The sequence below is a fragment of the Vicugna pacos genome, chromosome 1 (assembly GCF_048564905.1).
Source record: "Vicugna pacos chromosome 1, VicPac4, whole genome shotgun sequence".
Lineage (NCBI taxonomy): Eukaryota > Metazoa > Chordata > Mammalia > Artiodactyla > Camelidae > Vicugna > Vicugna pacos.
The window spans coordinates 65,552,060-65,579,182 of NC_132987.1; the positions used below are offsets into that span (position 1 = coordinate 65,552,060).

Below are 27,123 nucleotides of genomic sequence, written 5' to 3' on the forward strand. Positions count from 1 at the left end.
ATTACCATCATACACATTAGAGGCCTAGGGATTCTCCCTCAAGAGTTTAAAAACTTCTGTACGTGCGTGGCAAAATTTTCTCTTTCCAAATTCATAGTTTCTTTGGCAGCAACATGATAGAGGCAAGGTAGTTGTATAAACATTCAGAGATGCAGGCACTAAATAATGAAAGAAAGCATTTCCATACATAAAACATTATTTATAACTGTTTTCATTTTTTACATTAAAATGTAAACATCCCCTTATCCAAAATAGCTGGAGAAGAAACAAAACAAAAATAAAAAACAAATTAAGCCTTTAAAGACAGCTGGTGAGTTTTCAAGTGTCCTTGCTGAATGGATCCAAATACTAAACATTATAACCCAGTAACAAGGGGAACCAAACTGGTAAGAGAGCTATAAAATACCAATATACAGCAAAATCACAATTAACCAGAATACTCCAACCTCCTGGTCAATTGACTATTTACAAAAAAACTCTTCTTGTTTTAACCATTAGTTTAGAAAAAACTTTCTAAATTGAACTACTTTACTTTCCTGGCTCAGTAAGTACAAAATGTCAAACATAAATCAATTTTATTTTGATGATTTAGGATCATGTGACACCTTGGGATATCTTAGAACATACATCATTTCTGGGCAGTTCTGCTATAGGCAGAAAATTGGAGAGAACTGGGGTTTCTTGTTTTTAAATAAATTCCCAATATTTTAAGTGTATTGTCTTCCTTTTGCCTTATTCTCCTAAAAGGATAGTGTAGCAGAAAGGTTCTGGTTAAGCAAGATTTTTCACTGTAAACATATCTATGTATACTGGTTCTGCAAACAATGCAGTTCAATGACTTTACCCCTTTGGACTATTTCTTCTGCATAATTAATATGCCCAGGAACATGAAGTATATGTAATAGGTCCACTGTTTTTCTGGATATCAAATTTTAGTACCTCATGATCCTTAATTGGAATCTTTTCTCAAGAAAATCACTCATGAAGATGGCTTCAAAACCAAAAGAGTTGATTTTGTTAATGGAACCAAATTATGCTTCCTCTATTATTAATGTGTAACTGCTTGAACAGCCTTTATAATGTTATCAAAAAGCAAGTAAGTTTTTTAAGGTAGTAGGTGCTTAACTCCTCAAAGCCATAAAATAATAAGAGGTGCTGAGAGAAGAGTCAGGCACCTTCTAATTCTTAGAACAGCTCAGTGTTTCCATAGTGCAGGACCCATACCAGTTGGTGGCATGCAAGATGATTTTAGGTGGTACACAACAATGAATTTAATAACGTTGAATCACAGTGAGAATGTCATTCCCTATATAATTTTCTTTATACTTCTGATAATTCCAAAGAGAGAGCCCCATTTTGGTGCTGGATAACCTCTCTCACTGTAACAAAGAAAGAACAGACTTTCTAGATTCAGAGCCTTGGCAGGTATTAGTATCCAGCTAGAATTTAGTAACATTTTTTGTTTTAATTTTATTTATTTTGTAGTTATCTTTTATTTATGGCAAACTGATACTGGTTTTCCACTTGGAGTAGAGGTTAGTTTCTTTTAAAATATTTTAAAATTTAAAACATAAATATCAAGTAAATAATAGCCTATGTAATACTCAAGTAATTGAAGTCTGGGAAAAAACAGCTATAGTCCAACAAATCGTATTTTAAAAAAATGATTTCAAAAGAAAGTATAAACATGGTCTAGTAAAGAAATACGTATTTTCACTGTATTTTCAACACTTGTGATGCTCCAGGGATGAGCTCACCACAGCCTTCTCCTACACTGGGTAATTTCTAGAGTTAAGACTCAAGCAAAAACATAAAAGGGAAAAGAACCAATTCCACACCATTCAGGACTTCATAAACTCATGGTACCATAAATCTGCAAATAATCTGATATTTACCAAGTCATCTGTTTTACACATAAACTTCCCAATTCACTGCAGCATCTTTTTATTTGGTCTACACTAATGCCTCACAAAGGCAAACCCGGGTTGTAGAGCTCCTGCTTGGTTCTCACAGCAAGTACCACACAAAGTTTTTAGTTGAACGCTTCAGCCAGGATTCACAGCTGTTGGCCAAGTCTTTCAATGGCGTCTGACTGTTCTTCCACTGCCGTGGCCCTGAGGAGAGGTCTCCTCTTCCTCTTCCTCATGATAATTTCACGGCCATCATTGCTGAGAGGAGTTTGCCTAGCAGGTATTGCATGCTCACAGGCATGCCACGCTGACTCAAACCAAAAACAGTTGGAGAGAAAGAAAGCAGAGCTTCTGGTTTGTGGTGAACAGTTTCTTCATCACAGTGGTAGTTATGATAGTCTCCCTCCTTTTCCCCTGAAGCCAAGGCAGTATGTCTGAAGGATGGCGTCAAACATCATAATCAGGAGCCTTGCCCTGGGCTTGCCTTAGCCAGATCTGTAGCGTAACAAACGCTCCCACAGTCACGTGAAAGAAAAGCTGCCAGAGGTTGCGCAGTTCATAGAGATACATGTTGCATAGACAGATTAAGCCAAAAGTCAAAAAAGATTTGACATTCCTCCAGCTGGTGTAGTAGACAAGTAAATAACACTGTTGAAAATATAAAAATGAAAGACGATTGTGGTTACAGGAAAAAAATAAATGCTTCCACTATAAAACTGTAACAGGTCACAGGGTAAAATATGAGAGTGGAATAAGGGGATTTTTCAACTACAGATAAAGATAATGTAACATCTTTAAGACATTCAGCTGTGAAAGCACCATAGCTTAAAAGGGAAATCGATTTTTCCTTTTACGTTTTTCATTTTTCAAAAGAAAGAAGATTTGTATCATATTTAAAGGATAACTCCCTTGCAAACAGGCTGAACAAATTCCTCAAGATGACAGGCAACTAAGAAGCATTCCCAGCGTCACAGGGGGTTCGATCCCAGAAAAGCACAAAAGACTCACACAAGCTCTTCAGCGAAATGGACGCATATAACCTGAATCTAAATAGCAATGAAATCAATAAATACTTACCAAACCCCACTGAATGCAAGGAGCTAAACTAGGCAGGATCTGACTGAACACTTGAGGGAGAATTCGTTCAACAGATATTTATTGAGGACCTGCTACAAGACAGGCACTATTCTTTAGTTTTCAGTAAACAAATAGAGACCTCGCTCACATGGACTTTACGTTCTACTGGACAGAGACAGACTATAAACATTATACATATTTTATATTTATATATATAATATATGTATAAAATCAAGTAGTTGTGTTCTGAAAAATATTAAAGATAATTCAGAAAAAGGGAACAAAGAATGCAATGAGTGCTATTTTAGAAAATACAGTAAAGAAAGTACTCTCCTGCTCCCAAACCTTGGCATTCACTCTCCCTGTTCTATTTTTCCCCGTAACAATACTATAAACATACTTCAAAAATATGCTTATTTTATTTGTCATCTGTATTCTTCCAATAAAATCTAAGCTTCATGAAGAGAGAAGTTTTTAACTGTTTGTTCACTCATTTTTCTCCAGTGCCCAGAACGGTGTCTGACACATAGTACGTGCTCAATAAAAATTTGTTAAATGAACTGTTTTCTAGAAGATATCTAAAATTCACAGTCCAGTAAATATAGGAATCATATATGATCACAAAGCCTTAAGAAAGAAGCACAGGTCTCTGTGAAATTGTATCCAGACTTCAGAATAGGAGGGACATTAGGGCATTTGTGACAATACAGAAAGAATGTGGAGATGTTTTGTTTAATGTGTTTAGTTCTTACATAGATTAGAATTGTGCTTCCTATCCAAGTAAAATGAATTGGAAGCATTTATTTTATTGGGGTGTTTTGCATTATATTAAAAAAAAGTTGAAAAACAGAGGGAAAAAAACCTTTTTCTTCTGAAATAATTTTAGACTTACTGAAAAGTTGTCAAAACCAGTAAAGAATTCCCATATACCCTTTACCCTGACCTAATGCTGTCCTCATATATAACTACAGAATAATCATCAAACCAGGAAATTAGCACTGATACAATACTGTTACATAAACTACAGACTTCATTGAAATTTTTCCGGTTGTCCTATAAGGCCCTTTTTCTGGTCCAGAACCCAATCCAGGATTCCACATTGCATTTAATTGTCATGTCTCCTCAAATCTGTAACAGATTCTCAACTCTTTCTTTGTTTTCAATGACCTTAACAGTCTTAAAGAGTATTGATCCGTTATTTTGTAAAATGTTCCCTAATTTTGGTTTTCCTGATGTTGTTCCAAGGTTGAACTGATACTCAGCTCGGCAAGAATACCACAGAGCTGATGTGTATGTAGTATGTCAAATTACTTACTAACTCTGATCTCTTGGTAAGGTGGTATCTGACAGGTTTCTCCACTGAAGTTACTATTGTTCTCTTTGTAATCAGTACCTGTGGGAGGATACTCTGAGGTTATGTACATATCCTATCCCATCATACTTTTGCCCATTAATTTTAGCATCTATTGATGATTCCTGCCTGTAACAATTATTATCATGGTGTTTGCCAAATGATCATTTTCTATTTCTATCATTCCCTACATTTATTAATTAGAATTCTACTATCTAGAAATCTACAAGAGCTAGATTTTCTGGTATTTTTTTAAATAAATATTTAATTTGTGGTTTTCAAGGGCTTTAAAATGTAATGGTCTTTGCCCTACAGGTTATTTATTAACTACAAAGAGAAAAAAGATACCTTTGCAATAGAGATATCTGGTAGGCATCACCTTAACCAAATGATCAAATTTACTGCATGCTTCCTGAATTAGAGATATACAGCATGCTATACTACACAGTACTGTTACCAAAATAATTAACCTGAATCTAATCATGAGAAACAGACATAACCAGATTTAGGCCATTCTATAAGGTGCTTGCCTGGACTGTTAAAAAACTGTTAGTTATGAAAGACAAAAACAGAACAACAAAAAGGCCAGAAGATGGCAATATAGATTAAAAGATATGCAACAACCAACCACAGTGCATAATCTGGAATCAGAGGAGAACAGCTACACAGAACATTTTGGAGACAACTGAAGTAATCTGAATATGACTCCTGTATTAGGTAATATTGTATCAATGTCAAATTTCTTGGGTGTGATAAAGGTATTATCACTATGTAGAAGTGTATCTTTGTTCTCAAAAGATACACGTTGAAGTTTCCAGAAATGAAGTATCTTAATGTTTGTAACTTACTTCAGAAACAACTGTGCAGGAACTTCCGCTTCTGGAAAGATGAAGTTGATGTACTTTCCCTTATTCTTCCCACTAAGTACAACTAAAAACCCTGGACACTACATATCAAACAAGTGACTCTGGATGATGGAGAGAAGAAGGCAGACAGGCTAAGGACCTTGAGACTCAAGAAATGACACAGCGGTAAATTACCTAAGCCTTTTTTTTTTTTTTTTTGCCTCATAGATCCCACACTTGGAGCTGAAGCAGCTGACAACTAGAAACACCAATAGGTGCACATTAAAAAACAAACAAACTCCCAAGTAAAATCTTGCTCCCTATAGCCAAAAGACCAAGAAAGGGGCACTTTACCAAGACAGAGAACTTTTACACGATAACTATGCTACCCCAGCCAAACACCACTAAAAAAAACTGTGACTGCCCACACCCATCCCATCAAAGCCTACGTGGGGAGCCTATAATGCTGTAAGGAGATGTTTCAACTCTCCAGGGCTTCAGAAATCTTTTAAAAATTGAATTTAAGACTTATTACATAGCTATAGTGATCAAAACTATATGGTACTGGCAGAGGGACAGACACAGATAAATGGAACAGAATACAAAATCCGGAAATAGACCCATATAAACGTGCCCAACTTTCTTAATACAAAAGCAGTTCAGTAGAGAAAAAAAGCCTTTCCAACAAATGGTGCTGGAGAACTTAAGCATCCATGCAAAGCAAAAAAATCAAAAAACAAAAACCCCCACATGTTACATACAATTTAACTCAAAATGGATCATGAACTTACATATAAAACATAAGACTATAAAACTTTTAGAAAGAACAGGAGAAAATCTTCAGGATCTGGAGGCAGTCAAAGAGTTCTTAGACAATACCACAAGCATGACGCATAGAAGAAAAAATTGAGAAATTAAACCATAAAAATTTAAGACATTTGCTCTACAAAAGACCTTGTTAAGAGGATGAAAACATAAGTTAAAACTAGGAGAAGATATGCAAACTGCATAACTGTGACAAAGGACTAATATCTGGAATATATAAAGAACTCTCAAACTCAACAGTAAAAGACAAACAATCCAATTAGAAAATAGGCAAAAGACATGACTAGACATTTCACCCAAGAGGATATACATATGACAAATATGCACATGAAATTATATTCAACATCATTAGCCATTAGGAAAATGCAAATTAAAACCATAATGAGGTATCATTACACACTTATCAGAATGGCTAAAACAAAAAATAGTGACAATACCAAATGCTGATGGGCATGCAGAGAAACTGGATCACTCACTCACACAATGCTGGTGGGAATGTAAAATGGTACACTACTCTAGAAAACTGTCTTTTACTAAGCATGCAACTACCACATGACCCAGCAATTGCACTCCTATTTATCTCAGAGAAATGAACACTTTGGTTCACACTAAAACCTGTACATGAATGTTTATACAGCTTCATTTATAATAGCTGAAAGCTAGAAACAACTCAGATGTCCTTCAAATGAGTGAATAATGAAACAAACTATGGTACAGCCATACCATGGAGTACAATTCAGCAATAAAAAGGAACAAATCACTGATACATGCAATACTTGGATAAATCTCCAAACAATTATGCTGAGTAAAACATGCCAGTCACAGAAGGTTACATACTATATGGTTCCATTTATATAACATACTCAAAACAAGAAAATTATATTAATGGAGAACACATTAGTGGTTGCCAGAGATTAAGGACAGGTTGGGGCAGGTGGAAACCATGAAAGGGCAACATGAGGAGTCTTCATGGTGACAGAACGGTTCTGTACCTTGACTGCATCAACATCAATATCCTGGTTGTGATACTGTATTACAGCTTTGCCAGATGGTACCATTTTGGGGGTGGGGTGGAATAGTTAAAGGTTATACAAGATCTCTCTTATGACTCTACAATTATCTCAAAATAAAAAGTTTAATAAGAAAAACAACTTCACACATTCATTTTTATCTACAACTTACTTTTTGAACAATGAATATACACACTATATGCACAAGCATACAGAGAAAGTTAAAGCAAGTGTTGCAAAATGTTACAAATTCATGATTCTAGGTGTACTAGTCTTCCAACTTATCTGTAAGTTTGAAGGTTTTCAAAATAAAACACTGAGGGAAAAGAAATAGTCTCTAATTTCTTCAGACTTCTTCTGATTTCCTATTCTAAATGTTCCATATCAAGACTACCCCTATCTGACTGAATTGTAGCCTGGAGACAAAGGCAACAAACCACGTACCAGTGGCCTTTGAGGGCTGATCTGAAGGGGATTAAAAAATATCCTGACAACTGGAGACAGAACATATTATGTGGTAAAATAGAATCTCTTAAATTTTACTGTGGAAAAAAACAACATTCTTATCACTCTGCTCAGCATATTTGGAAAGCATACAGTTTCATGCCTGTCAATACAAAGGAAATTTGTTTTTTGTTGTTTTGTTTTGGGGGGGTTGGGGGAGTAATTAGGTCTATCTATTTAGTGTTAGGTTTGTTTTTTTTTTAATGGAGGTACTAGGGATTGAACCTAGGACCTCATGGATGCTAAGCACACACTCTAGCACTGAGTTATACCCACCCCAGAAAATTTGTTTTCTGCTTTTCTTTTCTAAAGCATCACACTTTGTTTACCCTCCTCAAATGAACACCTGGGTGACACTGCTCCACCATGAGACAACTCTTGAAATACTTTCAGCTGTTCTGAGGAAAGTAACAGAGGTGTCCCTATCTGTAGGAAGAGCTCTGGTTCTGGAGTCACACAGACCTAGGTTCAAGTCCCTGGTTGTAAAAACAGTTTAGGCCCCTGTGAAAAATGGTGATGGTAATGGGATTAGCATAAGGCTTTCTGTGAGGATTTAATGGTACAAGGAATGCAAAGGGCTTAGCACAAAGTAAGAGCTTGATACATTTGGCATTATTATTAGCATTTAAAATTATTTCATTAAGGCAAAAAGCTAGAAGTAGATTTTACAAGAATAATCATTCATGAAATTATTTGAAAGTTAATAATTACCTCACACTGTTTTAGAATCATATGAAACAATACACATAAAAGTTACTAAATTATAAATTTTATAGCATTATAAAAATCATATAAACAGAGGAATTTTACTTAGAGACAGAATGAAAGGAATACGACACTTCAGAAGACTCAGAGTTAAGCTATGTGATCTCGGGATACTACTGAAACTGCCTCAGATTTCTCGTTTTCAAAAGGAGGATAATATACCTGTGACAGGACTGCAGATTAAAGTAGAAAATCTACACAAGAATATTTCATAAAATTAAAGTACTGAGACATCAATGAATACAAGTTTTCACATTTCCTGCACGAAATGTCATTCATTATAATTGAATCCGTCAAATTTGACAGAAAAACCATTTCTGAAGCTAATATAAATGATTAAGAAAAATTAGGGAATTTAAAAAAATGGAGACACTGAAACTAAAATTTCTGATGTCTTTACACAAAAGTCAAGTGCCTATATTTAAAATATTTCTCTAAAGACTTCCACTGAGTTTTAGGTAGCCTTTTGTTTGCAGTCCTGACTGTTTCTAACGTTTTTCATTGCAAGACAGACACAAGTTAGGCCAGAAGACTTAGCTGGCTCTAACATGTTTGAGTAGAGACATTGCTGAGTCTGGGTCACTGGCATGGTTCCTCCCCCTTCCTTATGTATCTGTGCCTCCTCTGGTCTTGGAAATGAGAGCACACAACTCCCTATCACTCAAGGGCAAAATCCCTCCCTCCTGAAAGTCTCAGATCTATTCTGCCATCAAGTCCTAGAGAATCTTCCTTCTCCGTGTCCTTTCTCTTCCTATTCCTACTGCCATTACCATAGTTTAGGCTTTCAATACCTTCCATCTGAAGTAATGGAATCACCTCTCAACTAATTTCCTTGCTTCTAGTCTCTCCGCTCTGACAACCCATCCTATTCATCACTGCTAAATCAAATATCTTAAAATCCTGCCTTTGCTGTTGTCTATTCAAAGACTTCCCCAAGAGTACAAAATCCTCAGTCTGGAGTACAAGCAGAGCTTTGAAGCTGAATAATCAGTCCCAGAATAACCAGAATTAGCCTTTACTGCTGTAGGCAGACGACATGCCACCACCGAAGCCCCAGCACAGGAGACGGTTCACACTGAATTCACTGGGATCTACATCAATTCAACTAACTAACAAAACTAACAGAGGCTCAAATTAAAAGAGGCATAGAATTCAGACATTTTTATTTATTTAAAGTGCATAAAGAATTATTAGAACTGACACCTGAAACAAGCAATAATGGGAAAGTGTTTCTTAAAAATGGGAGAGAACCCACCTGGTAAAGGCAGGCTGCTGTTCCAAGGAAAAACGCAACGATGTAATTAAAATCCTCACCATCACTCTGTAAAAACAAAATAAGAAATTACTTTTTTTTTAAGTGGAAGCCAATTTCCAAAAGCAACCATTGGGATAGAATATGACAGCATTTATGCACAAATGGTAAAAATTTTCACAAAGTGGCATATAAAAATCTCGAGTCCTAAAATAGAAACATAAAATATAATAACCAGGGAGTGTGAGACAGAGGAAGACTACCAGCGTTCTTCTGTCTGGGCCTCACCATCAATTATATTTTATCCAAGAGAAGATGAAAGTCAATGGAAACAAGTTTCCATGTAACATAAAAAGCCTCTCCCCTCTCTACTAAAGAAACCACATAAAAAAGTACAACACCCCAGTGGCTTATAAAGTTAGGCCTGCTAGCTAGGATTACTATTTGACTCAAATAAATATTGACAAACTTTACCATCTAGTAAGTGCATCACTGAATTGTCCAATGAAGTCATTTGGCATGATTAAAAAAACAAAACAAAAAACCAAAATTGAGAAGCTACTGCCCACTAGAGTGTGCTAAATCCCAACGAGGAAAGTCAGTCATAACACACTATGTTAGAAAAATAGCACCCACAGGAAAACCAGAGAGAGATCATGAATAAAATACTTCTTTTAAAAGAAAACTAATGGAGACATATACAACCCATTTTTTCTATTCCTTTTTGATTCCTCTTAAATATCTATATGTATCATTTATCTCAATGTTTTTACAAAGTAGAACATGAAACCCAGGCAGGAGTTATCAAATTATTCTTCCAGGTAGGAGCATTAAATGTGGTCCTTATTTCAGGAAAAATCTCTTTATACAATAAAAATTATACAAGACATGGGACTGTCTCTCATGACCATGTCTTCACAAAATAATATAAAGAGAAAATTCCTTTTCCATTTGCTATTGGGCAAGAAAGTGCCTGTAAGGCAGAGGGACAGTGGCTTATCCTAGTGAGATGATCTTAAAATAGAAACCATTCAACTGTCTGGTTAGGCCAGTTCTATCCCAGAGGTAGGAAAGGTCAACATAAAACTGCTCTACTTTAATAATTCTAAGGCTTTAAATAAGTTCTGCTTGATTGTTTTCCTTTAGTCCTTTAAGTTATTTTTTTAATTATAAAAGTTCATGTTCATTGTAGAGAATATGGAACAGATTGTTACAAAGAAGAAGCTCATATAGTCCATAACGCCACAACTTTGGGAGAATTAGAGCTAACCATTTATGTACCACCTTCTAATCCTTTCTGTACAAAAATATATGTACATTAAAAAAAATAGAACCATACTTTTACCTACTGCTTTTTTTGTACTCCACATTATATCATAAACATGTTTTCAAGATACTAAATATTTCTCAGCCACTTAGTTTGTAATGATTATATAACCTTTAATGGTGGGGAAATACAATAATGTAATTATTTTCCTACAATTGAGTATTATATTTTCCCTAAATTTACACCATCACTTTATAACTCTCTTAATTGCCTTTGGAACACTTAAGAGTATGTTTCTGGAGTCAATCAGAGATTCAATGAAATAACATTTGCAAATACAAAGAACAGTAACTGACACACAGTAAGTATTCAAAAACATTAACTTCTCTCTCCGAGAGGTTACTGTATACATTATTCATCAGATAATTGGGGTTACCTTTAGTATTGTTTAAACCTCTAAAGTGCTGGCCTTGTCTTCTCAATTAGATCCTAACCTTTCTTCAAAGCAGAAAATAAAACTTACTACTTGCATGAAACTTGCATGTGCACATAGTAGGATTCAACAAATGCATGCCAAATTGAGCTGAACTTTGAAAAATCTTTATTTCTACTTGCTAAAGAGAATGTCTATAAACATATTCTTCCATTCAATAAATACTCATTCATTAAACACTTAAGGGCCAAGTACTGCATTTCTAGACCAAGGATAGAAAACAAGTCAACACCAACTCAAGAAGCTCACCCTCTAATCAGGAAGGCAGATACAGACACCAACAATTCCTACCCGAAGTGGTAACTGATGGGATAGGTGTGTGTACAGGGTACTAAGGGAACCTACTGGAGGACACTGCTAATTCTGCCTGGAGAAAAAAAGGATCAGGGAAAGTTTGCCAGAGGAAGTAAAGCTTAATCTGCATCTTGATGGATGAACTGGTAGACAAGGTAGGAAGAGAATTCAGGCCAAGGACATAGCTTGTGCAGTTTCAAAGAAGGAAGAGGTTAGGATGACTCCAAGGTCTCCTGTTTAGGCAAATTTGAACAATACCATTCACTAAGTTAAGAATATAGGAGGAAAAGTAGTTTTGAGCATAGAAAAAATAGAATTCATCTTGGACACACTATTTTGGACTTGCTAGTGGGACAGCCAAATAATTATGCTTAGTAGACATCTAAGTTAGCTTCAGGGAAGAGTTTAACCTAGAGATCTAGTTTAGTAGTCATGAATTTAAACAGTAGTTAAATGAAAGAAAGGACTATGACAACCAAATGCAAAGCTTAATTCTTGATTGGCTGCTAGATCAGAGAGAGGAAAAACCACTATAAAGGATTATTTGGGGTCAATTTTGAATTGTGAAATTCGAATATAGACTTTATATTAGATAATACTGCACTGATCTTAAATTTCTTTGGTGTAATAAAGGTATTGTGATTATGTAGGAAAATGTCCTAGTCCTTAAGACATACATATTGAATAATTTTGGACTGTCACAATACCTAGTTTTACTTCAAATGATTCAGGAAAAAAAAAGAAAATGAATAGAGAAAGAAAGGTAGGTAGGTAGGTATACAGGTAGCTGTTAATTATGTCTACTATTAAGTTTTAAAAACTTTTCTGTAAGTTTGAATTCTTTCAAAATAAAATGTTGTGTAGTGGGGGAAAATCGGAAAACAAATGAAAAAATACTATGCAGTCACTAAAAAGAATCTCTATATGCTCAAATGAAATGATCTACATATTATTAGGTAAAAAAGATGCAAATCAGTATGTATAGTATACTTACATATACTTATTACAAGGAGTAATTTTAAAAGAACAATTATGCAAGTAAATATATAAGTAGATATGTACTAGCATATACACATTATCTCTCTACAAGGACACAACTCTACTCCCCAGTGGTTGACTCTGGGGAGAAGTGGGAAGAGAATTACTTACTGAAAATTACAGGATTTGAAATTTACCATGTACACATTTTACTGTGTGTATGCATGACTCTAGATGTCTGTGGATATACATCTGTTAAATTTTCTAAAAATCATTTTGAAAATATCCAAAGAGAGGTGTAGCGTTAGAAGAATATAAAGCCAAGGACACAACACCAGAGAACGCCACTATTTAAAGGGCAGGTGGAGGAAGAAAGTTTACCAAATAAACTGAGGAACAGGAAGAGAAAGGGAGAAAATACAACAGGAGAAAACTTTCATGGAACTGAAGGGAATTGTTCCATGGAACTGATTAGCTCAAAAAGAATGTTAAGTAACACATCACACTATTAACAGTGATTTATTTGCTTCTAAGTTTTCTAAAATAAACATTATTTTTGAAATTAAACAAGTTATTTTTAAGAGGAATAACTGAACAGTTTGTGAGATGAGGTAGAGAGGACACACAAAACAAGGCCTCAAGAGTGGCTGCAATATGTGACAACCAGAAGGACACTAGTGAACTTAACGGTCAGTGTTTGAAAGAATTATAACGGCAGAAAGAGATCACAGCAGACTAAGAGAATAGAGGTAAGGGGGTGGGGGCAACAAATGTAGTCTATATTTTTAAAATATTAGAAGGGAACATACATCAAGAGGGTTTTTTAGGTTTTTTCGTTTGCTTATTTTTTAGAGACCAGCAGGCTATATATCATGTTTACGAGCTGAGAGAATAAAGCCAGTAGAGAGGAAGCAGATGAAATGTAGGCGAGGGACTAGCTAGAGCTTGGGGAAACATGGAACAGAGGTTTAGAGAGGACAGAAGTGGGAGTGCGGTGGGGAGCAGGGTGGACTGGAGCACGGATGAAGGTGGGGTGAGGAAATAAGGGCAGAGGTAAGGAGTCAGATTTTAAAAAATCACACTGACCTTCAGAGGATGCTAGGGTACCAACATATTGCTTTGAAAACTGACAAATAAAGGAAAAGAATATTTTTTTAAGGTGAGGATGAAGAGGTAAGCAGAAGCTTCATATAACAGCCACACAACGTATTAGGATGACACTATTTAAATGTTTGCAGTAATTGGGAAACATTCACTTTTTAATCTTAAATGAAAAAAGAGCACAAAGTTACATAATGGATATGATATGCATACAAGTATATGTGTATATATACAGTATATATTAATAAAATACAGAGAAAAATTAGGGGTAATTTTTTTCTTCGTTATATATTTCCCCCATATATGAACATAGAACTCAGGAAAAATACTTTTATTTCTTTTGAAAGAAAGAAAGCACTGCATCTTAGCATAAATATTATGCCACTAAATAAATCAAAACTTCCTTTGAGCTTTAATAGGTATGTAATTTCTTTAAGAGGTATCAACAAATCTATGGGAAATAAAGAACTCAAAAAACAAAAGCAAGTGGATTACTTCTGTTTTGTAGTAGCCATTACAATTTTAGAATCAGAGGGTCTTAGAACACTAGTACTGAAGTGGTCCATAAGCATATGTAGTGTAAAGCCTTCCTTTTGCAGAATAGGAAAATGAGATCCAAGAAGGTAAAGTAACCCATCCAAGGTCATAAAGTTAGTTACTGGCAGGTGCAACCCAGGTTTTCTGTCTTCCAGGTCAGCATTTCTACTGCTGTATCAGAATACTCAATACTTTTTCTAATGCATCACATGCAAATTACTTCTAGGTTGGCATCAGCCTAATTAATATCATTGCTTCAAGGTTGATCCTTAAAGGAACATAGGCAATATAAACCCAATGTGACAAAAGCTTATGTATTTGTGAGGTGCCAATTCACAATAAACTTATCAACATCTCTAAACTCAGAACAAAGTATGGAAATGAGTGAAAAAATCTAACTTACACATTACTGTGAATACCAAATCAAATTTACAACTTAAAAAAAAAACTACATTCACCCTAAATGTCCCCAGTCTGAACTTAGATATCAAAGGAAAACTTCAGTACTTGGTATTTTAAATAAATCGTTTGTTATCGCCCTAAGAGGCAGCTATTAATCTAGAAGAAACAAGCTTGTGCTGAATCTTCAAACATTAACAATATACAGGAATATTGATTCACATGGGTCCTCAAATTTAAATGTGCCTCAGGCACCAAGTTACATTACCAGAAGATAAACATGGCTATCATTTTTAGCATTCGAAAAGAGTATTTAGAATTCACAGCCTTAAAAAAAGCAAACTTTAATAGCGATATATTGCTCATATTCAGGAAATACACTACACATTTTTAGCTAGATCTAAAAATATGATCTCCAAATGAATCCTCTGCTCTTAAGTCAAGTATTAAAGAAATGCTGAGGCCACTTAATCTCGCTACTGTCTTTCTGCCTCCTTTATCACCATGATTTGAGTAACTCCACTACAGGTAACTTCAGAACATAAAAGCTTAAGTCCCATATCCTGGATTTTGCACTCAAGTCTACATAACAAACCACCTCAAAAAGATCTACTTTATTGACCAAAAATTATCTATAGTGACTCTAGATATTACTCCTAACACAAAATACGATGAGCCAGAGAGAAAGCTAAGTGTATGTCCTAAGTTCAATGGCTTTAGTGAGAATAAAAAGGACATTTTAACTAATACAGATCATGAACAATGATAAAATAGAAGCTAATGAGGGAAAATTAAAAGTGAGAGATCTCAGGTCCCTAATTTTATATATATTTTCTCTCAGGTTAATCCAAGCTATAAAGGATGTACTTGTTGAAACTAATCTAGTTTGCACCCTTAATCCTTCCCTGCTTAGGTTCTAAATTTATCACAGTACATTCTGCATTCTGACATTTCATTTTCTCCTTTCGTTTGCTTATTGTCTATTCCATCTTTTAGAACATGGAATACAGTGCTACAGAGTAACCCCCCATTATTCTCATAACAAGACAAGAAAAAAACATCTCCCAGAATCAGTCACTTATCAGAACATTTTCCTCTGTACAGATATAACCCCCCCAGTAACTAGAACAACAGGAATCTCTACTTTTGGTCCAGTAAATTTCCTAAAGCAATGATTCTCATTTACGTGAGAGGGTCAGAATTTACTGGAAAATACTTTAAAACTACCCATGAGTGACAAACTATTTGTGGACTACATGCCCCCCATCTTTGCACTCTTGTTTCCTCACTCCTCTCTTAGAGCATCATTGTTTTAGGAACCTCAACTACTGATGAATGCATGTGGGTTACAGCAGATCAAAGATTTAAAACAATGCTAAGGGAACAACATAAGCAGGTGTTCCTAGTTTTCAGATACTAAAAATCCCACATGGACCAATTTATAGCTCCCTAAGTCAAGTGAGGAAGAAATGATGTTGGGGTGAATTTAGTCTAGGAGGACAATGAAAAAGAAAGAATTCCATATCAACCATCAGAAAGATACATCTTCAAAGATACAAGCATCCAGAGTACCCAGATTGTAAATGATCAACTAATGAAAAAGACCATTTTTAACCTTTTCCCCATTCATAACTTCCCTCATGCTGCTTTCATACCACCCACTACAGTTTTAAGGATCCGTTTAAAACAAACAAAAAACCTTCTAGGAAAACTGTAGACTCTAAAATAAAGACTCAAGAAGCAGCTACAAAAATGTAAGGAAAATGTTCAGGTTCTCCTATCTTCCATGAAAATATTTGCCTTTACTCTGCCTGAAACTTCTGTTACTTGAAAATCTACCTCTTAAATTGGATCAACAAAAGTGGTTTTTTCTGATTACATAATAGGTGGTAAAAATATTAATTTTTATCATTTAAAATCTGAGTAATATATTCATATGGTTCAAAAAGTAAAAATTATATATAAGACAGTAAAGATTGTGCAGTCTTATTCCCATTCTGCTTCCTATTTGTCCAGTTCCAACTACATTTATCAGTTTCTTATCTTTCCAGAGTTTCTTTATGCAAATTACTGCAAATTAAAATATAGTTATTTTCTCAAGCTATCTTTGGTGAGGGCAGTTAGGGCTAAGCTGAAAGCAACTGGTGGGTGCAAGGTCAGAGGACCTGGTCTGTTTCTCATTGGCTTTCACATGGCCCTTGTCAGAGGGCACAAAACTGTACATCTGACCATAAAACATGAATCAGATCCCTGAACCCAGGCTCCACTCTGGCTGGGGCTCTGAGGTCCCCACCTGGCCTGTATGAAGAGGAATGCTAAGCCCCTCCATTAGAAGAGAAAGTCCCATCCACTATTTTAACAAATGGTTAAATGGAGCTGGCTGGGTGTAATAGGCTGAACTTTTAACTAAGTGGAGCCACACCTATTGCAACATCAATGCCCAGAGAATGCTCCTCCCTTTCTGGCCTTTGTTTTAATGCTGGTATGTGTGTGTGTTTAAATTAATAGACTGCTATCTCTAGAGCAGTTTCAGGTTTACAGAAAATTAAGCCAATAGTACAGAGAGCACCCATATACCTACTTTCCCCTGCTCCCAGCTTCCTCTGTCATTAACACCTTGCATTAATGTGGTACATTTGTTACAACTGATGAGCCAATAGTGACACATTATTACTAACTAAAATTCATTATATGTATAACTGAATCACCATGCTGTACACCAGAAATTAACACAACATTGTAAACCAACTATACTTCAATTAAAAAAAAAACTAAAGTCCATGGTTTACATTAGGGCCCACTCTTTGTGTTGTACATTGTATGGGTTTTGACAAATATATAATGACATAACCACTATTTCAGTAACATACAGAACAGTTTCACTGCCCTTAAAATCTCACGTTCCTCCTATTCATCCCTTCCTTCTTCCATTCTTCCAAACCTCTAGCAACCGCTAATCTTTTCACTTGCTGTCTTGAAAGTTTTGCCTTTTTCAGAATGTCATATAGTTGGAATCTTATAGTATGTAGTTTTTTCAAACTGGCTTCTTTCATTAAGCAATATGCACTTAAGGTTTAGCCATGTCTTTTTGTGGCTTGACAGCTCATTTCTTTTTATTACTGAATAACATTCCATTGTATGGTTTGCTGAAGTTAGTTTATCCATTCACCTTTTGAAGGACATCTTAATACTGTCCAGTGTTTCTTGAAATTATAAAGTTGATATAAACATTAATGTACAAGCTTTCGTGTGGACAGAAGTTTTCCACTCATTTGGGACTACTCATGTAATACCTAGGAGCATGACTGCTGGATCGTATGGTAAATCTGTTTAGCTTTGTGAGAAACAGCCCAACTGTCTTCCAAACTGACTATACCATTCTGATTTCCCACCAACAATGAATGAGAGTTCCTATTGTTCCATTTCCTCACCAGCATTTGGTATTGTCAGTTTTTTGGATTTTGCCATTCTAATAGATGTTTAGTAGTATCTTACTGATGTTTCGATTTGCATTTCCTTAATGACTTACAAATTTGAGCATTTTTATATGCTTATTTGCCACCTGCATATCTACTCTGCTGAGATGTCTGTGTTTAGTTCTTCTGCTCATTTTTTAATTGGGTTTTTTCTTTCTTCAGTGTTAGAGTTCCATGTATGTTTTTAGATATAAGCCCTTTGTCAAGTGTGTTTTGCAGATATCTTCCTCTGGCCTGTGGCTTATCTTTTTCATTCTCTTGATGTCCTTCGCAGTTTTTAAATTAAGTCCAACTTACGATTTTCTTTCATGGATACTTTTGATGTTGTATCTAAAAATTTATCACCAAATGCAAGATCATCTAGGTTTTCTCCTGTTACCTTTCATAGGTTTTATAGTTTTATGTTTTACATTTAGGTCTGTGATCCATTTTGAGTTAATTTTTTGTGAAAGGAGTTAAGATCTATGCCTAGACTCTTTTTTTTTTTTTTGCATGTGGATGGCCACCTGTTCCAGCACCATTTGTTGAAAAGAATTCTTTGCCCACTGAATTGTTTGTTCCTCTGTCAAAGATCAGTTGATCATATTTGTATGGATATATTTCTAGGCTCTCTATTCTGTTCCACTGACTGAATTGCTTGTCTACTCTTTTGCCAGTACCACACTGTCTTAATTAGAGCTTAATAGTAAGTCTTAAGGTTGGATAGTGTTAGTCCTCTGACTTTGTTCTTTTTCTTCAGTATTGTGTTGGCTATTCTGGGCTTGCCTTTCCACATAAACTTTAAAATCACTCTGTCAGCATCCACAAAATAACTTGCTGGGATTTTGACTGGGATTGTTGATGAAACGACAGATCAAGTCGAGAAGAAACAACATCTTAACAATACTGAGTCTTCCTACCCAGGAACATGGCAATCTTTTATTTCTTTTATTAGAGTTTTATAGTTTCCCCATAAAGATCTAGAACGTATTTTGTTAGATTTATTAAGTGTCTCATTTTTGGGTGGTGCCAATATAAATGGAATTGTAGTTTTAATTTCAAATTTCAATTGTTCCTTGATGATATATAAGAAATCAACTGATGTGAATTCTATGGCCTTGCTGCCATCACTTATTAGTTCCAGGAGTTTGCTGATTCTTTTGAATTTCCTACATAAACAATCATGTCATCCCTGTCGTTCTTCCTTCCCAAACTGTGTATCTTTTTTTTTCTTGTCTTATTGCATTAACTAGGCCTTCCAACGTTGAATAGGAGTGGTGATAGGGGACATTCTTGTCTTGTTACCGATCTTTAGAAGAAAATATCTAGTTTTTCATCAAGTATGATGTTAGCTGTAGGGTTTCTGTAGGTATTCTTTATCGAGTTGAGGAAGTTCTCCTTTATCCCTAGTTTGCTGTGAGTTTTATCATGATTTTGTCAAATGCTTTTTCTGCATCTAGTGATATGACCGTATGATTTTTCTCCTGCTGATATAATGGATTACACTAATTTGATTTTCAAATGTTGAATCAGCCTTACATACCTGGAATAAAACCCACTTGGTTTTGGTGTATAATTCTTTCTTTATACATTTTTGGATTCAATTTGCTAATATTTTATTGAGGATTTTTGCATATGTGTTCATGAGAGATACTGGACGGTAACGTTGGTCTTCTTAAAATGTAAGTAGGCTGAGAAATCTCAGTGCTATCAGTCAGTTACGCAAAAGTGGTGATTAGTTTAATCAGATTAGTATTCTGAAAATCTCAAATACAATGAGGCAGACATTACTAACCAGAGAGAGAACATGAAACACTTAGGAATCAAGGCAAACATTAGCCAGGGATAGTGGTTTAAAAGCATGAAAAGCTGTGTTTATACTACTTTGCTTAGTTTTGAAGTTGTGAATCAGAGGAAAGAATCAGTCTAGGAAGAGGAGGGATAAGATATGAGTGCCTGAAAAAAATCACCCGTTAAAAGGTTTTGTGAAATATGGGCAGCTTTCCTCAATTTTAACTTACAAGTAATGTGGCCTAAACCCCAGGTTCCCCAACTTATGTACTGTCTTCCAAGTCAGAGGTAGTAAGGCTCTGCTTCTCTCTACCCAGGCCTGCGCCCTCCCCTTATTTATTAATCTGCTCATTTCAAACAACCAGAGAATTTTTTTTAACAATAGAATTTTAACTTCAGAGTACCACATTCACAATTTTTGCCAACTTTAAATACTAATTATACCATTATTTATTAAGGTATTTCATAAAGGTCACTTTTTATTAAAATTAATTTCTTTTAAAAGGAAAATTTTATATCACTATCATTAATTGAAACTAGTATCCCTTACCAAAGAGACATTATACATTAATATACATTAAATACATTAACCCTTAAAATTAAAAATGTTTACCCTTCTACTACCTAGAAGATAGTTGTGTAGCCAGAGGTAAATGTGTCCTATACTTAGAGAAATACTCATCAAATCCACCTTTCTCCTTCATTTCATAAGCAATGAAACCGATGACCAGAAAGTAAGGTGAGCTATTCAAGGTCATAGAACTAATCAGTAGCTGAGATGGAGCCAACCCTCCTTCTTTCTTCCACAAATAAAAACCAACTCTCCACACACCTATGCTACTCTTCTTTCCACTACATCACATTAAAAAAAAAAAAAAAAGCAAAAGAGGACCTTTTTTATTAGCTTTTTCACTTGGCAGTCTCCAAATTGCCTTTGTTTTTCTTTTGGCAGGTTGTTTAACTGGCTCGAAACTGAACTCCTGCTGGAATAAAGCTGAACTGGCTACGGAATGGGGCAGGAATGCCAATGGACAGTAGCCAGCTGTCCTATGCCTGAAAGGGAAGAGGGGCTTTACCTAAAGGCCCAGGATGTTCCGGAAAGGAATTGGGAAGTCATGAGTAGACCCCAAACCCCCTCAAGGGACAGCTCAGTTGCCTGGAACCTGTAATGTTCTCTGCTATTAGTGTCACACAGCTGAGGATATTCAGAGAGTACTCAGAATGGCACTCTCTTGTGTATTCCCCAAACTAACAGCAATTTAAAAACACAATATAAGGTGTCTTGAGCGGGTTTTTACAAATGATACTCTTAGCCTAATGCTGCCCCCCCTAAAAAAGAGAACTAATTTACAACGTGGAAGTGTCAAAAAAAAAAAAACTTCAGAGAAAAGTGGAAATAGGAAAAGGAAAGCTGAAATGTGCTTAACATTAAGAAAGGAAGTTTCAAAAGTTTACAAAAAGAATAAGAGAAAAAGTATATTCTGATAGCTGTAGTCTCTAGAAGAAACTCAACTGGAAAACAAAATAGTTGGCAATATCTGAAGAAAATGAGTGTTTTCACAGGTAGCCACCAACAAAAAAGAAAAAAGAGCAGATAAGTAGGACTACCCAGAGGTAGGACAAAAACCTGTCCACGAACACCCTCTTCTTCCTTCCACTCCTCTCTGTCCAATCAGATCCTTCCTGGTCCAGCCCACCCCCCCCTGCATAAGCTTCCTTCTCCCTCACACTGACTTGCTCCCCTTCCAGACCTTCTGTACTTGACATTTACTTGTGGCCTTCTTTACCTCCCCAATTCAGCTCTGGGGTCTGAGACTGCAGAGCCCATGTCACACATACCTTGGTGTCCCCAGAATACCTCTAAACAATGCCTCCTGCAATGGAGATAATAAATAAGTATGTGCTAATTAAACCAAAGAAGCCAGCAAGAAATCTGTTTTTAGAGGGGAAACTAGAGTAGGTATAAAGAATACAAAATCTGACCACGCATTGTAAGTTGTACTAATACCCAAATCAATTCAAATCAATCGTGTAACAAGTAGAATCAACAGGCACAGTCACCTGAAATTGCAAAAACAGCACAGTACCTGCAGGAGACTTTCTATGGCATGAAAGCCTCGAATTAGATTCAGAGCTGCACATAAAAGACTAAGGATAAATGCCACAATCCCTGCCAGAGTTGCTGGTTCCAGCCTCTGGTGAGCTGAAAAATAAAACAAATAGTTAGAAATGAACATGAGTATCTCACATTAATACCTACACTTATGTAAAATGAAATTCACTGCTTAATTTAAATGGGTCAAATATAGACGAATCATCATAAAATTATTTAATATATGTATCTTAGTAATAAATATTTTTTAAAATGCAGAATGTCTGACAAGATGACAGCTTCATTCCCCTGAACTCAAGTTAAATTAACTTCTTTTTCTCTACTTTTTTTTCAAATATGGGATGCTTCATGAATTTGCATGTCATCCTTCTGTAGGGGCCATGCTAATCTTCTCTGTATCTTTCCAATTTTAGTATATGTGCTGCCAAAGTGAACAGTTTTTCTCTACATTTTTAATAAAGACACCTAACTTGCATTTTGGGTACACAGTGCTAAGGAGTGCACACATTTGGCAGTAAATCATAGGAAAAAACCTAACTGCCTAAATATGTCTACCATTTGCAAAGGTGACTTTGCTCAGAAATACACTGCATAATTCCTACTTTTTCTGAAAATGCTTAGAAAACATTTTTAAAGACAAACAGCTTGCTTTTAAGCAAAGTTCTCCCTTATCTGGGTTCCAGGGCCATAAATACCATGAGACAGATGTTAAAGCTCATATATAATAACTAATCTGAACTCTGCAAGAGAATGGACTTTCATAGTTATGAGGTTCCTGGTCTCTGAAGACCACTTGAAGGTAAAAATACTAAAACACTAGCTGAAGTGACCGGTTTATTTTACAAACACATTCCCTTATCTGTCAGGGCTTCAGAGCATAAGACCTTTAGATATACAATAGCTTCCCTTCATCATCCTCTTGCAGTGAACAGAATTAACAATAGAGTCTAAATGAAAACACAAAACTAAATACATAATCATCTAAACCTCAGAAAGGAGAGAGAGGGAAAGAGAGGACAACAGAACTACATTTAGATCATTTTATTTAAATCACTGAAGTGTAAAAGCCCTAACAATGAAGTTAATGAGGTGGAACATTAATATAAGGAAGAGCTTAAACCTTTGCAACTTATATTCAGCCATTACAACGGAAAAGCTTCCCAGACAATTCACAAAAACCCATATTTCACAAGAAGTATTTATTCCTCAAGTTCAGTAGAAAATGCTAATATAGGATAACATTTTCTTAAGTTTCTTTTGTGCCCAAGGTGACTGCTTGGTCTCCCAATCAATTTCCTTGAGATTTTAATACGAAAATAAAAAGCTAATTTCTTTGTAAAGTACCAATACCAAATTTTCTATCACTAGAGGAAAAAAAAAACCTCACAATCTAAAAATCTATCCAACTGGTTTACCAATCAGTCATGTTTTGCATCCCTCCCTCCATACCTCTGCACCCTCTCTGAGCAGTATGTAAGGCAGAACTGTCCTCTAAGGAAAAAAGAAATCCTTATTATGGGCCTCAAGCATAAAGCCACCTGATAACTGAACAGGTTATAGGAATAACACTTATAAAGTATACAAGTTTACCTTACCGAAGAATCCGAACAATATTTTGTATTATAATTAAAGAAACTTAAGCTTTTGATGGCCAAATAAGGGATGGCCATTTTTGTGCTGTTGTTTTTGGGTTTATTTATTTATTTATTTATTTATTTATTTATTTATTTATTTAGTGGGGGGTAATCAGGTTTATTAATTTATTCATTCATTGATTTATTTAATGGAGATACTGGTGATTGAACCCAGGACCTCGTGCATGCTAGGCATGCACTCTACCACTGAGCTATACCCTCCCCGCTGGATGGCCACTCTTGAGAGGAAAAATATTACCATTTTAATGTGTTGATCAATACCTATTTAAGAAATAAATACTATTCTATACAAATGAAATATCTGTACTAAGCTTCTAACACTTGCCTCTTGCCCTTGGAGTACTCTTTATAGTGACACTATATCATTTATAAATTATTTCAAAATGACCAGAAACATTTTTAAAGGCATGAAAACAAATGACAAGCCTCCTTTAACAAGGACAAGGCGTGCATTATGCTGAAGGACAGGCTGGAGCTATGCCAGGTCACTGCGAGGGAAAATTCTCAAGTAGAGATTCTCCCACTCCCACCCCAACCCCGTTCCCAGGAGCTGTGGGAATGGTTACCAAGAAAAAACTATCTGCACACAACATGAGGATGACACTTTGTAAAGACAAGCTGAACAAGGTATTTAATCTATCTTAATGTATTATGTTATACATATATATTTTTATTCCAGTAAAACAGATTTTAGATCCACTGTTATCCACAAATGCTTACTTCACACTTCAATTTGGCACTGTGATAGGTACTATGAGGTATACAGTGGATTTGGAACAGTAAGAAATGAAGAAATGAGAGGCAATGTAGAAAAGAATTATTTTGCTGAATCCAAAACAGTGTCACCTGGTCATTTTTTGTTTTGTTCTGCTACAATGATTTTAATTAGTCTCCTTGAGCCCAATAATAGCATTTTCATGACAAAATTAAATTTTTCATATACCAAGAATTAATGGAGAGTTTACAAAAGTTCCTTAAGAAGTAAGAGTAAATCCCTTGGAACTAAAAAGCTACTGGTTATAGTGAATTAATATATTTATTCAGCAAATACTTTCTGGCATGATTCTGTGTAAGATGCTGGGTTTTAGAGAATTGAAAAAATGAATTACACAGTCTGTCCTCAAGGCATTTCTAGTCTTTTAAAGGGAAACAGACAGATAAACACATGAAAGTCATAAGCATTCTAAACTAAAAGAATTAAGGAATTCTGAAGAGGAAAGATAAGTAGGGGAGAGGTGGTGACATAGGAGTGGTAAGAGAATCAAGGAAGATCTTTAAAGATAGATCTTTAAAATTTTAAAATTTAGACAGATACAAATGGGAAGAACTGCATTTCATGCAGAGAAAAGTATCTGAGGAGCCTGGAGATGGAAATGGGAGAAGCAAATAATAACAGCATCAACAAAAACTATTACTACTCCTTCTACTAAACCTTCTCATAGTGGCTGCTCTCAATGTGCTTTATGTACATGATCTCATTTCATCCTTCCAAGAACCAACCCTATGCAGGAGACACTATAATTATCCCAGGTTTTTCAGACAGGAAACTAAGGTTTAGGGGGATTGTGTAATTTCCCCAATTTGAGAAAAGAAACTGGGATTTAAATCTAGGTAGCCTGACTCTAGAACTCACGTTCTTAACCACTTTGCTGTTGGGCACTGCTACTGGTTTTGTTTCACTTAAAATGATGTTTATAAGAGTAGGAAGAAATAAGGTCAGAAAGGAAGGCTAAAGCAAATTAATTAACAGACAGTGTGAACTATGATGCTAAAAATTTATGGGCAAATTGGACAATGGGGAAACACAGAAGAGCAAGAAATTGCTGATTAAAGCTGTGCTTAAAAATATTTATTAGTGGGTTGTAAAGAGATAAAAAGTAGAGATAAATATTATTTTCTTACTGCCTTCTCACTAGGCATACACTGTCCCATTTAGCCTTCAAAATGGGGTACTTCATGAGGTAGGAATGACTAACTTCTGTGTCTGAATTTTCTCATCTATGAATTGAGGTTAAATAATTTGTTATAAGTCAGATAGCTAGTAAGTGCCATCTTCACAATTAGCGCTTGGGTCTGATAGGCCCATGCTCTTTTACAATTCTGCACTAGGAAGTTCATGAGGGAGTCACTGACAAAGACTGACTGAAATAAGGGCTGAATTAGGACAGTGACAGTAGAAACAGAGAAGAAAGAAGTTAGAGAGATTACAGGAGTAAAAACTATTAGACTTGGCAACTAACTAGATGTGGGACACAAAAGAGAAAAAAAATCAAGGAAAATGCCAAGGTTTGAAGTGTGGGTGACTGGAAAGATAAGGTGCTCTTAAAAGACCCAGTGGAAGAAATTCATGTTTGATTGAGAATGGGACATTTTAAACATATCAAACTTGAAGTGATGGTGAATCATGTTTAACAAGCAACTGAAGAATGTAAGAGCAGCAGGACTGAAGGAACATATGAGGTCTGCATCTGATGGGAAGGGTTTGGATGAGATTACAAAGGAAAGAAGTGGGCCAAGACAAATCCTTGGTAAACACTACCACTACAGGGAGGAAGACGAGGCAGGGGAGACAGATGTAGAACAACAAGAAGAGTGAAGAGCCACAGAAGTCTAGGAAGGGGAGACCATCAAGAAGAAAGATGCAGCTTATGATGCCTGTAGACAGGCCAAAGACAATTTGAACTAAAAAAGAAAAAAAAAAAAGATTTACTGATTAAGAGATTGGGTTTTGAACCTTTATAAAATAGTTTCAGAAGAGTGGTTGAAGGCAAAATTCAGCCAGTAAGAGGTTAAATAACTGATGAAGGTAAGAGATAGAAGCAGTAGTGAATACTAGTGCAGTTAAAGGAGAAAAAAACAGGATGACAGCCTGACAGATATAACAGGATTGAAAACAAATTATTCTTCCCCTGTAATGGGGTGTAGAAGGGAGATTTTAATACATTTATGGGTGGAATAACAAAATTCAGTGAAGAATAGAAGAATCAAGAGAAAGGAAAAATAACTGGTGAAACAGAGTACCAGAACATTCATGGTGAGTATCCAAAAAGATGGTACCATTCTAACCCTCAAACCCCATCATAATATAATAGTGTCTATGCTCTGAGTCAAAGTTCAGAAGGTACAGTCATTCAATTATGCCCAAATATCTGAAGAAAGAGGTTTTGGAACATAAGAGAGAAATTTCAGGTCAGTTCTATCTAAATGAGCATAATGTACTATTTAATTCTGACTAAATGAGACTAATTGTATGATACAAAAATACACTCTTCTTTTCATTATGAGGCCCTTCCATATCATCACCACCTGTCAAAAGCCTGCACGTCCTTCAAGGCTCCAAGGGCTAGAACTGTTACTTCCTTTTTACCTCTTTTGGAGCATGTATTACATTCTACCTTGTATTTTACATATTGGCTTTTATTCTTTTCCCATCTTGAAAGCGTATAATGTGCTTTATTATCTTTATAAAATGTCCTACCACATTTAGCATAATAGTCTGGA

General features: G+C 35.5%; 1 protein-coding gene and 1 non-coding gene across 7 annotated transcripts in view; both read right to left on the minus strand.

The window, feature by feature from the left end:
- Nucleotides 1–1,927: 1,927 nt before the first annotated feature.
- The window catches only part of SEC22A (SEC22 homolog A, vesicle trafficking protein), a 55,810-nt gene continuing 30,614 nt past the window's right edge, over nt 1,928–27,123 (minus strand). For all 6 annotated transcript variants that reach the window (XM_006215758.3, XM_072963979.1, XM_072963976.1 and 3 more), the window contains 3 exons: nt 21,942–22,057; nt 9,543–9,608; nt 1,928–2,558 (listed from right to left, as the gene is read on the minus strand). In XM_006215758.3, coding sequence (XP_006215820.1) covers nt 2,358–2,558; nt 9,543–9,608; nt 21,942–22,057 — 383 coding nt within the window. In that variant the 3' untranslated portion in view covers nt 1,928–2,357. The remainder of the gene's footprint in view (nt 2,559–9,542; nt 9,609–21,941; nt 22,058–27,123) is intronic.
- LOC116282079 (U6 spliceosomal RNA) lies at nt 22,298–22,402 on the minus strand. Its single transcript, XR_004191559.1, has one exon. It is a non-coding gene; the product is annotated as a U6 spliceosomal RNA (small nuclear RNA).